At 39.3% G+C, this 16,083-nt stretch overlaps 2 protein-coding genes across 2 annotated transcripts; both read right to left on the bottom strand.

Annotated features, from left to right (window-relative positions):
* Positions 1-7: 7 nt before the first annotated feature.
* On the bottom strand, positions 8-2,011 carry LOC111668414 (uncharacterized). The gene is made up of 4 exons (XM_023424473.2): positions 1,910-2,011; positions 949-1,257; positions 577-864; positions 8-170 (listed from the first exon to the last, which is right to left on the bottom strand). Exons 1-4 carry the CDS (start codon positions 1,959-1,961, stop codon positions 49-51), a joined length of 771 nt encoding a protein of 256 aa, XP_023280241.1. The 5' UTR covers positions 1,962-2,011; the 3' UTR covers positions 8-48.
* A 7,240-nt stretch (positions 2,012-9,251) lies between these two features.
* Positions 9,252-12,664, bottom strand: LOC111668458 (uncharacterized). Its single transcript, XM_023424538.2, has 4 exons — positions 11,784-12,664; positions 10,817-11,131; positions 10,445-10,732; positions 9,252-10,059 (listed from the first exon to the last, which is right to left on the bottom strand). The coding sequence occupies exons 1-4, from the start codon at positions 11,833-11,835 to the stop codon at positions 9,938-9,940; spliced, it is 777 nt and encodes a 258-aa protein (XP_023280306.1). The 5' UTR covers positions 11,836-12,664; the 3' UTR covers positions 9,252-9,937.
* Between the last annotated feature and the right edge of the window lie 3,419 nt (positions 12,665-16,083).

The following is a 16,083-nucleotide window of genomic DNA, read 5'->3' as shown; positions in this document are numbered from 1 at the left end:
ATAAGACTGTGAGACACATGTGAAGTTGATCAGTAGAGAACGGTTTGATTATTTGTGCCTCTTGAGCTTCTCCATGAGATGGACACTGATGACAGCAGACACCATGATGACCAGACCGACAGAGAACACGACTGTCTTCACCAGGCAGAGAGAGATACCAGCCTCTGAACCTGCAGCACAACAACACAGGTTGTTTCTTAATGAAACTGATACAGTGGTTAAGAGGAAGTAATAAATCTGTTATTCCTTTCAATGTTTACTGATATTTAACTTTAACAGCATTTATTGTGCTAACTCCTATTTGTTCTACACTCAGTAATAACAACGACATTTGTCAAACACGATAAAATTAAATCAGCAAAAGCAGAAGGAAATTAAATTATTGATTTAATCATTATCATCATTTAATGTCCCTTTAAAAAAACTTCTGACATGGTGGTTGATCATGTTCAGAACTTATTTACTTGGACAAAGTAAAAGTTTTATTTAAAAAAAAATAAATTCTTATGTGCTCTAAATTTAACTCCACACTGTGCATTATTATTATCAACAGGTTGTTTCTTCTGTCAGACTTACCAGTGTATCTCCAACAGAAATCATCAATCATTTTTCTGTTGTTGGTCCAGCTAACCTGGTTGCTATGGTTACAGATGATTAAGTCATTCAGCAGGTAGACATTGAGAGAAGCACCAGGGGTTGTGACCTTTGACCTCTCTCCTCCCTCCTGACTGCAGGTGTTGGTGTCACATGTAAAGGTGCTGTTGATGTGATGTGAGTCCTGTGTGCTGCAGGTCACAGTGAGGCTACAGGAGTCTGAGCTGCTGGACACAGAGTCTACTGTCATGGCAACTGGAGACACTGGATCTGAGGGGGAAAGTTTACATGAAGCGTTTTAGAAACATGGCAGCAGATTGTCTCTGTCAGTGTCTGGGATGTTAACAAACCTACCTTGAGCTGTGACGCTGTATTCAGCTAGTTTTTGTACTTGATCCGCTGTCACTCGTGCAGTATAAACTCCACTGTCTGCCTCTTGTAGATTCTTCAGTTTCACAGAGAAATTTTTCACAGAAGCCTCAACCCTTCCAGTGTAAACATCAGAGACTCTTGGTTCTCTACCAGGTGAAAATCTTACTAGAACGACTTTTCCATTGAATGTCCATAAAAGAAGGCTGAAATCTTCAGGTACATCACGTATCATGACTTCCAGCAGTAAATCCTTCCCCTTCTCCCAAAACACAGGAGTCACAGCACTGGAGCCTGTAAAACAACACAACAGCACAAAATCACTTGAATGTTGAATTCAGTCATGAATTAATCAGTGATCATTAAAAGTGAGATGAACATTGAGACAAGAGAGGAGCCACTGATTTGAACCTTGTGTTTCAACACATTCAGGTTTATGTTTTTATAGATATAAGATATAATCTGAGATTAACTCATGATAAATAATTACATATTTTTGATTCTGATGAAATAAAGTGACCGATCATCAAAAGTATTGATACTGACAACTATAACATCGTATCAGCAAAGAGGGGAATGTGATAAGATCTTAAAATATCGATTCGACCTGTACTTCTCAATTAACAAATGACTTCTAATACCTGTGTCCTCTGAAAAAACAAAACCCCTTCAGTCCCACAGTGACGTCACCATGTACATTTAGGCTTTAAGTGTTTCAAGTGTTAAAGTATTGTTCTTTTTAATCTACATAAAGGACTAACTGACCTCGTCTTCCTGACTGCTCACATTCTTTCAGATAAAACATGTGTGTGTTTCTAATCAACATGAACTTTACACGTTCATCAGTTCTGCCCCTGGTGCTCAGTTTATCATTCACAGTAAAGAAGCCTGCTCACGTATCATTGCTGTATCTGTTAATAACAGGTCATTAGTGTTCTTGTCTTACCTGGTGCCTCTATGCAGACCAGCAGTCCCAGTATCACAGCGACAGACGTCATGTTCTCTGGCTTCGCTCAGTCCAAACTGCACCAGTGTGAGGTGTTGTGTTTACCTGGTGCCTCTATGCAGACCAGCAGTCCCAGTATCACAGCGACAGACGTCATGTTCTCTGGCTTCGCTCAGTCCAAACTGCACCAGTGTGAGGTGTTGTGTTCTCCTCTAACAGACCACAGGGTTAAAGTCTTATCACAGATGTGCTTTTCCTGTCAAAACCACACTTACAGTGTTAGAATCCGGAAGTGAACAAATGAATTTCTCTAAGTTCTGTTTTACTGCTTGAGATCAGTTAATAAACACTGAATATTTTTTAATGCAAACCTTTATGAAAGTACCAATTGATATCCATGAAAAGATGAATAGTAGTAATATGTGTTCCAGCAAATCCTGTGGGCTTCTTTGCTTAATAAATAATAGCTCTCTCTACATGTATAGTTCTTATTTATTGACTTAACATTCCTAGTTTTTTACTCTGACTACCAGAGTTAACTGGAGAGTCATTTTCACCTGTGGCCTCCAAGACAAGAGAATTTTGAAAGAAACAAAAGAAGGATAAAAAATGTTACATAGGAACGACATATTGCTAATCTTTGTTCTATGTATTTGTTTTACTGGTGCAGTTTTTGTTCACTTCAGCACTTAAGTTGCAGTGATGACCACTTCCTTTCCGATCGCTCTGTATTTAACACATCTCGTGTTCTCAGGTTACTCTATGCAAGATGGAAAATACCTGTGATGAAGTGTAAAAACATAAACTGTCATCTTTACACAGTGATCACTCTGCACTCTAGGAAACAAAGATAAAAGAAAAAGCAGAAAACCAACCAAAATTAAGACAAATATCAGTTTGTTCTACATTTCCTTTGACCTGATCTGTGGAGCACCTTGCACCAATGTGCAACAAGGAGACACATCTGAACATCTGAATGCAGTTCACATGAGAATTATTAAAGTTTGTTTAAAACAAACTCGTCTTCCGTGTCGTCCTTCCTGCTCTGAAGGTCACAGTTGATACATGAGTCGTCAGGTTTTATCTGCTCTCTGTGCGTCACTCTTCAACACTGAAAAGAAAAGAGAAGTCTGAAATCTGGACTCAGAGATCACCTGACTGGTTCTGTTGAGCAAAAGGATTTAATTTTCCTTCACTCTGCTATTAAAAGCCTTCTGTTGTTGCTACTTACCTGTCCTTTCAGACAGGTAATTATAGGACCTTAGTTTTCATGAAAACACCAGCTAAGTAACAGGTAAGTGTTTAATATTGTGTTGAGTTGTGTAAAAATATGAACTTGTCTTGTTACTACTTTTCAGCCTATATGAATTGTGTTCAAATGAAGTAACATCAGTCAATGTATTTCTCTTTTCCAGTGTTTACAGATACGACAATAAAATGCATCAATAGTGAATATGGTGTGAACTCTTATTTTGAAAACGTCATATTTCCAGTGATGTTGAAGGGATAGCATATTAGCTTTTTATGGTGATTGGATTTAGGCCTCAAAAAACAGAAAAGTGGTTTTCATTTGTGAAGAGATTATCACGCAATGGAAAACTCTCATTGGCTTTTTTGTGGCGGTAACCAGGGTGATGGTAACCTCCATATAGGCCTACAAAAATATGTCATTCCTGCAGCACTTGAGCGCCCTCTGCTGACAATGCTGTATAGGATCTCAGCAGGAATCAAGTAACCACACAGCCCAGTAAAAGACCTAATATCAGAACAATACAGGTTAATGACTGATTCATTATTTTTCACTGAATTCAAAACTTTTTAGGGGTGGAGAGGCGAATATTTTCCTGTCTTTTCAAATACCCAGTGCCACAGTAAACCAGAGTTTGAGAGGTGTCTCTCAACTGAATCCATGTCTCACTCAGTAGAAACTTAAAATCACCATGGCAACCTCAGCCTGCAGTCTGGCACAAACAGCTGATTCCCTGCTTCACACCCTCTGCCAGCCGCCAGCTTCCTCTTTGCTTAAACTTTTGACATTAAAATACCTTAAACCATCTCCACCTTGTCTGTGTCGGCTTCTGAGTCCAAATTCAAAAGTAACAAACGTGTAACAAGGCTGTGGGCAGACGGTCGCCCACCCTGAGTCTGGTTCTGTCCAACGTTTCTTCCTGTTAAAAGGGAGTTTTCCTCTCCACTGCTCTAAGTTTAACTAAATTGAATCGAATGCTAACCACATACACATCCAGGACAGCCCCCCCTACTGAAAATATGTGTATGTGCATGTGCACTAAGGTAGGAGGTTGGTTGAGACACAGCAAAAACACGCTTCACTTCCTCATATGAATCACAGTATGAGATGTGTCAGAATGGGACCTATTTCATTAATATGTACTCTTAACCTAATTTTTTCTACTAATACTTCAAATTATATTTCTAAAATCTGATTGTTGTACCTTAGCATTAACATATCAAGATGACATTAAAATATCTGAGCACAGGTGAGGAAGAAAGCCAAGAAGCTTGTTCAAAAAAGTCTGATTATATGAAACATTAGACAGACAAAACAAAACAAAAAAAACAAGAATGAAGGAGTTTAAATTAATTGACTGAAATATTAAAATCATGCAGTGGACACATTTTCTTATTTTAATATGGGTGCTTCAGTCTGGGTGCTGATAGAAATCACTGGTGGGCTCAAGCACTGTCAAAGTGTGATGAGGTATCAGTACCTGATTTGGCCGGTAGAGGTACAACACATGCAGCTTAGGACTAACACTCATTATTGACTAAAGATTATATAAAGAATCTGTGATTTCTATTGTATTGTGTGTCTCTTTTTACAGGCTCCAGTGCTGTGACTCCTGTATTTGTGCAGAAGGGGAAGGATTTACTTCCTGAGGTCATGGAGGCTGATGTAGCTCAGAAATTTTAAATTCTTCAATGGACATTCAATGGAAGTAAAGCTTTATTTACATTTTCACCTGTTAAAGAACCAACAGTCTCTGATGTTTACACTGGAAGGCTTGAGGCTTCTGTCAAAAAATTCTCTGTGAAACCAAAGAATCTACAAGAGGTGGACAGTGGAGTTTATAATGCACGAGTGACAGGGACTGAAGTAGTAAAAAAACTAGCTGAATATAAACTAATTAAAGCTTAATAGCTGTTTATTATTGTAAATATATCACATATGTTATTGCATCCCAAGAAGACTGCTCAGAACAGAATAATATTTCAATGATTTCCCGTTAAGAGACAGACAGTTTTGTACTTGTCTGGTTTCTATAGACTTGAATTAAATTCTTTCATGTGTTGAAACATGCAGCAAATTATTAAAATATTTCATAAAAAGATATTAAAGGAAAACTGAAAATCCATCTGCTACTTGTGGTTGCTCTGCAAGGTTTGCAGCTGTTCTCAACTTAAGAAATCACTTAAAGTCATTTAAACCATTGCAAAAACCCCTTAAGATTTTCCAAACACATTTTGTGCTTTACTTCATATTTCAGAGGAAAATATTGAACTTTTTCTCCACTATATTTTCTTCATTTAAATGAGTTAAAATGTTCTTTGCAGATTAAGATTTAAAATAAATTACACTCATACTGTATGATCAATATTCAACATGAATAAATATGATTAGGAAATATTATATATGTCATGTCATATGATTATATTAAAGAAGAAGTCCATTCAGGAATCAAAAGTATCTAATTGAATGATTTTATTGTCCAAATTAGAGTTTGAATTAGAGTGTGGGAAAAACCGGAGATCCCGGAGGAAACCCACGCCAGGACAGGGAGGAACTGGGTCCAGTGGTGGTCCTGGCCTCAGTAACCAGGCCAGAACCACCAGTGAGCCCAGTTCCCCCCTGTGTGGCACAGTGTAAACTAGTGATAGGAGACAGGCTAGGGCTGTTCACCAGCATTAGCCTGTCCTTTGACACTGGCAACAGTGAGGCCACAGTGCTAGCCGCTGCCCCACCGTGCCACCTTCAGGAGTTTACAAAAAGATTGCGGCCAAGAAGAACAGGCCACAAGTAGTGATGACATTCATGGCGGGCCAGAGGAGTTCTCTCCATCTACGTGTTTTCTTGCTTGCAGACACAGTCGAGTACTTAGAGATGTTGGCTTGTAAAGTGTTGACGATGACTGCTTCCACGCTTGGTTGCTCTGACAGCATTACAAAGTTCAGAGAGCTCTTCCCCCCAAGCTTCTTGGTGAGATCCTTGATGACGGTCCTGCAGATCTTTTTGATGTCTTTTTCATCTGGGCAGAAACCGTCTCTCACGGTGAGTCCCTGCAGCGTTTGGTTCACCAGTTGTTTGGCGTAGGTGGCCAGCTCTTCCTCCGTGCAGATGTCCAGGACACGGCACTTAGTGAGCAGTCTCACGGTCAGCAGGGTGACAAACAGCTTGGTCTTGTCCATGGTCTCAGCGATGGCTTCAAAGCCAGAGGAAGGAGAGTCAGCAGAGTGGGTGGTCTTCTCTGGTGTGGCTTGACAGCTGGAGGCAGGAGAATCGAACTCTTTGCTTGGTAACTCCAGGATGATTGTAGAGGGGCCTGGCTGAACAAGGATTCGTGTGACACCAGGGGGGAAAGAAGTGAATCCACTGGGACGAGCAGTTGACAAGTTGGGAATGGCGTCCCCCATTCCAGCTCTAACATTGTCGTCCAAGAACCATGGTCCGGTCTGTGCTGTGCCGTGAAAGCCAGAGGAAGGAGAGTCAGCAGAGTGGGTGGTCTTCTCTGGTGTGGCTTGACAGCTGGAGGCAGGAGAATCGAACTCTTTGCTTGGTAACTCCAGGATGATTGTAGAGGGGCCTGGCTGAACAAGGATTCGTGTGACACCAGGGGGGAAAGAAGTGAATCCACTGGGACGAGCAGTGGACAAGTTGGGAATGGCTCCAAGAACAGGAGCAGCTGAGCCTTGACGTGAATTGTTCTCCATCACAGAAGAAAACGTATCTTGGAAGTGGATGCTCTGATAAACGTGTGTGTCTCTGGTGAGGTCTTGAGTACAATGACTAACAAGCAGGAAAACTGTTGGTTTCCTTCACATACCTGTGCCTTTGATACAGCTGATCAAAGGCAAAATGATGAGAAATCTAGAATCTGACGTAGCTACCAATATGCTACGCTGCAACGTGCTTAGCGTTGCAGCCAGCTTCCGCACGTACGTCACATGCCGTGCGTCGGCATTTGCGTGCGTACTAACGCACGTTACAGCGTAGGGTACGTACATATGTTGCGCCTTTAAAATAGGCAGAATAGCAAGGGAAGAGGGATGAAAGCACTTCACTGCTCTCATCTTCACTCGTATGTATTAAGTCAGAAATTACATACAGTACAAGCATATCTCAATATATCAAGAGTCTCAAATACAAACAATGGCATAACAACAGTCTGACGCTCGAGCGGGAAGATAACAGTAGCTAGCTTATACAGCAATGAAGTTAGCCTGAAACTCTTAAGCAAAATAAATGTATATAAAACTCACAGCCTTTCTCTCGTAATGACAAGCAATGACAGATGAACAATTATCAACATGTCGCTACATTTATAATGTTTCCTGTATTGTGAAGGTGAAGGAGAGAAGCGCGACTTCCCCCTGCTGGAGCCTTAAGGCATTACTAATAAATCGATGCACAATCAACCTGGAAATCTGTCAACAATCTGTCACTTATATTATCTGAACTAATAACTTTCAGCATAACCAAGATGCAAATGAAACTATGAACTATGAAAAATACAAAACACAATATATATCTTAACTGTCAGATTAATTAAATTGTTTTTAGAAAATCAAATAGTTTTTAAATTTCTTAAGTACCACACATACGTGCAACGACTCAGCGCTGTTTTCTCTGTTTTTATCATTTATGTAATTTAGTGTGAATATTAATGTTGGATATTTATGTATGATTCTCCATCAGGTAGTTACTATAATAATATGATGTGATTATACCGGCCGACACTATTTTAGCAATAATTCTAATGTATCTCACCTTGTACATGGTCACATGGTTTTGTATTTAATGTTACACACCAGGATCCGTCAAACCTGGTTATATTATCATTATTATTATTATTATCATTATTATTATTATTTTTATTTATATTGTTATTATTATTGTTATTATTATTATTATATACAATCAAATGATGCGCGGGCAACAAGTGGCAGCAAGTCTGCTTAGCTCTTAGTTTTTTCTGCAATATATTATTAGTATATTTCTTGTGGAGTGGTGTTTTTTTATTCTACGTCGTTGTTTCGTCTGGAAGGAGAAAATAATGTACATAAAAGAAGAACTCCTGGCTTTAAAGTGAACCAGATATGGAGTTAAACATCCTATACCAGCTGAGCTGAAGAAGCACCTGGATGCAGAGGCTAAGCTAAATGCTAGCAGATGGAGATATACGCCTTTATACCTGGCTAACAGGTGTGATGAACTGGAGGCACTTGTGAAGAACCAGCGAGCACATCGTGAGTGTTGTCTCATGTGTTTCACGGAGACCCGGTGAAACGACAACACTCCCGGCCGTTGTGTGGATTTACCCGGCTTCACTGCAGTACGAGCGGACAGAAGCGCCCGAGCAGGCGGGAAGAATAAAGGTGGAGGACTGGTTCTGCTTGTGAACAATAGATGGTTCAACCCCGGTCACATCCCAGTGAAGATCTGCTGTCGGGATATTGAACTGTTGGCAGTCGGTCTTAGACCGTATTATGTACCGAGAGACTTCTGTCACATCGTCGCCATTGTTGTTTACATTCAACCACGAGCGGAGCCTGGAGTCGCGTGTGACGTCATTCATGAGACAGTAGCAAGAGTACAACAATGAGCTGATGGACACATGAATTCAGATAAATAAATTATCTATCTATCTATCATTAAAATCAGTCATTAGAAAGCTGGAAGGGCTTCCTGGCACTGGAAACACACCTTTGATGGTAAAACATTAAAAGTTCTGACAGAGGTTCAGATATTCTCAATCCCATTTCATATAACACAGATTTAGCTCAATGTTAGTGAAGTTTATTATGCTGGAAAAAGCTTCACACTTTAGTGAGACCTCTTTCAAGAGTATCTTTTAGAGTATTTGATGTTCCAAAGATAAAGTCTCATTAAAGTATTCCTTTAAGTTCAACTAAAAAGTGAAACTCCTCGAGACAATCGTAATTAAATATTTTGTGTTTCTGTATCATATTTTGCTGCGCAGTCAGTGTATCAAGTGTGTTTCCTCTAACAATAATGTTAGATTCCTTGCTGAGAAACTCACAATACACCAGAGTGGGATTAAGTGACATATGATCTTCAGGTATAATTCACAAAATTACAAAGATGTGAGAGAGGCTTATAGATTTATTAAATGCAATGTTGCAAATATAAGAAACTGCTTTACTTAGTTTAGCGAAAAGATTAAAACATGGTTTAAAAAACTATCAATTATTTGGTTTAAAGAACATGGAATTTACAAAACAGATGTAAGTGCAATCTTTTTAAGAATATTGTAAATATGACTTCATGCAGTGTGACATATATTGCATTAATCAAATTTATATATTTTTTGTACATTTTTGAATAAAACAACCTCTATAAACATTTTCAACAGGGGAATCTCTTTACAATCGTTGTATTTACAAAGATAGAAAATTGATTATTGGGTATAATCAATGAATAATAAAGAATAATTTTCATTTCAAGTTCGTTTTCTAAATAAAAAACAATACATGTTCAATAAAATGCTTCTTTTTCTGTTTATATTGTATCATTGAAACCTTACAGAAGTGTTTCATGTATATTCAAAGATAATTTATAAAGGAAATAAAACCCTGAATTGTTTACATCTATGTCTGCAGTCTTCTCCCTCCTTCACTTTGTCGGTGCTTTGCTACATTTCTTGTGCACATGCATAATACAAGAGAAGGACCCACCTATAAAAAAGAAATGACCACACAGGCCACCTTTAACTTTACATTTAAATAAGACTGTGAGACACATGTGAAGTTGATCAGTAGAGAACGGTTTGATTATTTGTGCCTCTTGAGCTTCTCCATGAGATGGACACTGATGACAGCAGACACCATGATGACCAGACCGACAGAGAACACGACTGTCTTCGCCAGGCAGAGAGAGATACCAGCCTCTGAACCTGCAGCACAACAACACAGGTTGTTTCCTTAATGAAACTGATACAGTGGTTAAGAAGAAGTAATAAATCTGTTATTCCTTTCAATGTTTACTGATATTTAACTTTAACAGTATTTATTGTGCTAACTCCTATTTGTTCTACACTCAGTAATAACAACGACATTTGTCAAACACGGTAAATTGCATCATCAAAAGCAGAAGGAAATTAAATTATTGATTTAATCATTATCATCATTTAATGTCCCTTTAAAAAAACTTCTGACATGGTGGTTGATCATGTTCAGAACTTATTTACTTGGACAAAGTAAAAGTTTTATTTAAAAAATAAATTCTTATATGCTCTGAATTTAACTCCAAACTGTGTCAGTGTTATTGTAAAGACTTACCAGTGTATCTCCAACAGAAATCATCAATCATTTTACTGTCGTTGGTCCAGCTGACGTGGTTGCTATGGTTACAGATGATTAAGTCATTCAGCAGGTAGACATTGAGAGAAGCACCAGAGGATGTGACCTTTGACCTCTCTCCTCCCTCCTGACTGCAGGTGTTGGTGTCACATGTAAAGGTGCTGTTGATGTGTTGTGAGTCCTGTGTGCTGCAGGTCACAGTGAGGCTACAGGAGTCTGAGCTGCTGGACACAGAGTCTACTGTCATGGCAACTGGAGACACTGGATCTGAGGGGGAAAGTTTACATGAAGCGTTTTAGAAACATGGCAGCAGATTGTCTATGTCAGTGTCTGGGATGTTAACAAACCTACCTTGAACTGTGACGTTGTATCCAGCTAGTTTTTGTTCTTCTTCAGTCCCAATCACTCGTGCAGTATAAACTCCACTGTCTGCCTCTTGTAGATTCTTCAGTTTCACAGAGAAATTTTTCACAGAAGCCTCAACCCTTCCAGTGTAAACAACATTAGAGACTATTGGTTCTTTACTAGGTAAAAATCTTACTAGAACGTCTTTTCCATTGAATCTCCATGAAAGAAGGCTGAAATTCTCAGGTACATCAGGTTCCATGACTTCCAGCAGTAAATCCTTCCCCTTCTGCACAAATACAGGAGTCACAGCACTGGAGCCTGTAAAACAACACAACAGCACAAAATCCCTTGAATGTTGAATTCAGTCATGAATTAGTCAGTGATCATTAAAAGTGAGATGAACATTGAGACAAGAGAGGAGCCACTGATTTGAACCTTGTGTTTCAACACATTCAGGTTTATGTTTTTATAGATATAAAATATAATCTGAGATTAACTCATGATAAATAATTACATATATTTGATTCTGATGAAATAAAGTGACCGATCATCAAAAGTATTGATACTAACAACTATAACATTATGTCAGCGAAGAGGGGAATGTGATAAGATCTTAAAATATCGATTCGACCTGTACTTCTCAATTAAGAAATGAAATCTAATACCTGTGTCCTCTGAAAAAACAAAACCCCTTCAGTCCCACAGTGACGTCACCATGTACATTTAGACTTGAACTGTTTCAACTGTTAAAGAATTGTTCTTTCTAATCTACATAAAGGACTAACTGACCTCGTCTTCCTGACTTCTCACACTCTTTCAGATAGAACATGTGTGTGTTTCTAATCAACATGAACTTTACATGTTCATCAGTTCTGCCCCTGGTGCTCAGTTTATCATTCACAGTAAAGAAGCCTGCTCACGTATCATTGCTGTATCTGTTAATAACAGGTCATTAGTGTTCTTGTCTTACCTGGTGCCTCTATGCAGACCAGCAGTCCCAGTATCACAGCGACAGACGTCATGTTCTCTGGCTTCGCTCAGTCCAAACTGCACCAGTGTGAGGTGTTGTGTTCTCCTCTAACAGACCACAGGGTTAAAGTCTTATCACAGATGTGCTTTTCCTGTCAAAACCACACTCACAGTGTTAGAATCAGGAAGTGAACAAATGAACTTCTCTTTCTTCTCTTTCCTTTGACCTGATCTGTGGAGCACCTTGCACCAATGTGCAACAAGGAGACACATCAGAACATCTGAATACAGTTCACATGAGAATTAGTAAAGTTTGTTTAAAACAAACTCATCTTCCGTGTCGTCCTTCCTGCTCTGAAGGTCACAGTTGATACATGAGTCGTCAGGTTTTATCTGCTCTCTGTGCTTCACTCTTCAACACTGAAAAGAAAAAAGAAGTCTGAAATCTGGACTCAGAGATCACCTGATTGGTTCTGTTGAGCAAAAGGTTTAATGTAAAATCAGAGGGAATAATAATAAAAGAGTAACATAGATATAAAAAATAGAAATAAATAATTAGAATAAAAATGGATCACATAGGATGCATAAAATCGAGTAAGAATGCACCACAGGTTTTGATTACACCGGGGTCAGAGACTTGAACTTTACATTGTACTGTAATGTATTAAACCTTCCTGTCCCTTGGATCCAGTCCCAAACCTGGACTTCCACATGGTCGTCCTTCACTGCAGCCGCACTGAGGATTACTGTAACTGCTCCGTCTCCTGCTGTGATGAGGACGGCTTTGATCAGGACGGTTGCTCCTTAAGCCCCACAGTACCTGGTCATGTCTCTCACCTGGCCTTTTTGACCTTGACCTTTTTTTCTTCTTTTTTTTATAACAAAGTAAGAAGGATAAACTTGAGACAAACGGGGCGGCTGTGGCTCAGGGGGCACAGCGGATCCACTAATTAGAAGTTCAGTGGGTTGATACTGAGGCACAGAGATGCATTTACAACAGCAACAATACCATTCACCATTCTGGACACTACTGAGTCAGGAAAAGAGGCAAGACAAAGAACAAGAAATCTAAATCTCATAAAGCAGGTTATATGAAATTACCAAAGCATCCAGCTGATCAGCTGGAGCCGGTCTGTGCCTGTGTGTTTGTGGTTTGCTGTGGTCTATAGCAGCATGTAGCTACGGCCATGTGAAGAAGTGTGATCCAGGGCATGCATGCTCGGCAGAACCAACTCCCCAATAAACAAGAAGTGGGCAAAGCAAATGTAGTAAACTGATAAAGGAAGTGGTTTTGCCTAATTGTTTTGCCTTAAGTGTTGCCTAATTATTCTGTGAAATCATCTCCTTCTCCTCTTCTGCTTCCTGTTCATCAGACCAGACCTCAGACTAAACACAATTTAGACTAAAAACATTTGTTGTTGAAATGCATGTTTAAACTGTGTTTAAATCCTAATCCTGTACAGTATATCAGTTGAATTCACATCATATTTGCCTAATTTATTCCTCTTTAACACTGCTTTAATTAATGCCATGACATTTTGCCTTTATTTTTCATTGTTGTATTGTCTGTCAAGCACAGTGGGACGTATAAAGCATAATGTTGGCACGCTTTTTCTCGTTTCCTGTGTTTACAGCGTGAAACGTTTTCCTTGGAGAATCCCACCATGAATTATTTTACTCTGATTTACAGCGAGAAGTGTGTGACAAGAAGCCAAATCTGTCGAACAAACAATGACAGATTTCGCTGTGATGCATCATCTGCATTTTGATGACATACAAGTCACTCATAATCTCTCCCAATCCACAATCCACAGACCTCGAACCCGTGAAGCTGTAGAACAAATCTTTCTTTGCTGCACTGCAGGTAGCGACGCCAGCACGATGTCTTCCAACACAATACCCGGTGTTTGCATTTCTCTTGCCAATTCACAATGTTTTCCCACTCTCGTATTAATCTATCTGCTGCCTTTTCTTGCTCACAGATCCTGCGTGTGTTTAAAGGAAGCGCTTTAAAGAAGCAAATGTTGCCTGCTTCTTCAAAAGGAGCAGTGATCCAGGCCAAACTCCTGCCCTGCCAAAGCCTGGACCTGAACCAGAGCAGCTGAAAGACATGCTGGTCAGTTCATAGCCTCATCAGATGTGTCTCTGCATCTTAAAACTCTCTGCGAAAGACGAGGCTTTAGCGGCATTAACACTGAGGAGGAATAATCTGTCCACAGTTTTTACTGATAGGCCAGGGATTCTTTAGACCATGACTCAGATAATCCATCTTCAAATAGACAAAGGATGCAAGATGGATCATATTCTGAATACATCTGCACAAATTGCTGATAAAAATATTACATCAACTTCCAGAAGAGAAAGACAGCTATAAAGCCAGGAATCGTCATTGTTACACACTAAATTTCTTTATATCAGTTACAGTACATTTGCTTAAGGCTTCTGGAGACGATCGTCACTGCCAATAGAAGTTGCACTAAACGGTGACATAAAAAAAAAAAAAAAAAAATCACAACATCTGTGCACCATCAATTATAGGGTGGCCAGTGTGATTTATGAGGCTTTCTTTGTATTTAGAAAGGTCAGTGTTAATTGGAGTTGTGTAGGAGTTGAGGCATTTGAGAGTTTGGGTTTGACCTTTAACTATAGCGCCCCGGTGAGGTGCAAAGTGCATCATCCCTCAGTGTTTAATCAGAATCAGTCCAGTGACTTTGCACATACAATGCGGAGTTCTCCATCTGAGTCTTTTACCCTCATCTATTTCATTGAAGTGAGTGTGCGGTGATGAAGGGGAGGACGATAAAGAGTTTTAATTTTAAAAATGGCTTTTAGTGATGGTTTTTTTTTTCCCAAAACATCTGCACGGACGCTTCATTGGAAGCCCGTTACAAATTACATTGTTCATGATGGGCTTCCAGCATTATAACAATGTGCATAAACGTTTAACAAGGTCATTGGAGTGAAATGAAATTGCCTGAGTTTTATGTCATTGCTCTTTGCATGCATCGTGCACCTGTTAATAATTCAGAGCCAGGTGAGAAAATTGTGCATCTATAGTGGTTGATTACTAAATAGCAGAGAGCACCAAGGCTGGATTACCAACCGAGCTTCAGGCTTCACAGGTGATCACCTGTTTTGTGTTCATTTAATTGAAGAATTCCTTGGCACCATGAAAGGAACCACATGATATGGGCCATACAGTGGGTCCTGCTTTATTACCTGATCTTTGGTCCCTGTCTGGAAGTGAAGCCGGTCTGTGTTCCTTGAGTTCACAGGATTTTCTCCCCCCAAAACACTAAACAGGGCAGTTAGATCTCATTATACGAACCGTCATCACTTCAGTTTTGTGCTTAATTAGTTTAATAAAATCAAAAGCCAATCGAGGGTCAGTTAGTGTTTCAGCACAGAAAATCTGCGCACATTGTCGGGAAAAAAAAAAGGGGGTTTATAGAGGTTCATTTTTGTCTGGCTCTGCTTTCGTATTTTAAATGTGTTTGTTTTTGATAATCATCGGCAGATTCTGAATAAACAGGCTTGTCTTTATATCCTCATATAGTCGCATTTCTTCTCTCATGACACTTCGGTTCCTTTGTGTGTGTAAAAAAAAAACAGATCCATCTTACATTTCCTACATTTTTACTGCTATTATTTCTATTTTCTGTCATTGGCAAATCACTATTTGAATCAATATTTCTAGCTTTGAAAATCAGTGTGTAAACATTATATATTAGTGACCAATATGTTGGTCTGCAGCAAATCTCTTGCAGTTTGTTTGATATTGTCCTCAAACTCTTTCATGATCTCAATGAGACTACATCATCAGCTAAAGTTAAATAACTATAAATGATAAACAAACTACTGGTTCTCAGCTTGAACTATTTCTAATACTAATAATTCTAATTCTAACCCTACACAACACTGTCTTGGATACTCTTATTAGTTTCCTTATTTTGCCCATGAGGGGAATTTCATTTTTGTTTTTCAATGAAAATGATCAAGTTAATGAAATGTCCTCTACCAACAAAATATTCCATCATTGGCAATTATCTTCTAAATCTTCAAAATCGGTCAAACTCTAATTTGCAATCAAGTCAGAGCCAAAGCGTCCGTCTCCTTTTTCCTGTCCCTGACCCAACAGACCACATCAGTACAGTTACACCAACGACATCCATTATGAGTCACATTATCATCTGCTTCCGTAATAAATAATTACCTACCACCCCTAATTTACTCCCTTCCCTTCCCCGCCGCTCACCGCGCAGCACCGCTCTCCGGCCACAAGGCGGCGACAGCATCAAGCA

This window comes from Seriola lalandi, unplaced genomic scaffold (genome assembly GCF_002814215.2).
Source record: "Seriola lalandi dorsalis isolate HSWRI2012SDOR001 ecotype SW California unplaced genomic scaffold, Sedor1 jcf7180002054736, whole genome shotgun sequence".
Classification (NCBI taxonomy): Eukaryota; Metazoa; Chordata; class Actinopteri; order Carangiformes; family Carangidae; genus Seriola; species Seriola lalandi.
This window is presented reverse-complemented; position numbering and strand designations above follow the sequence as displayed.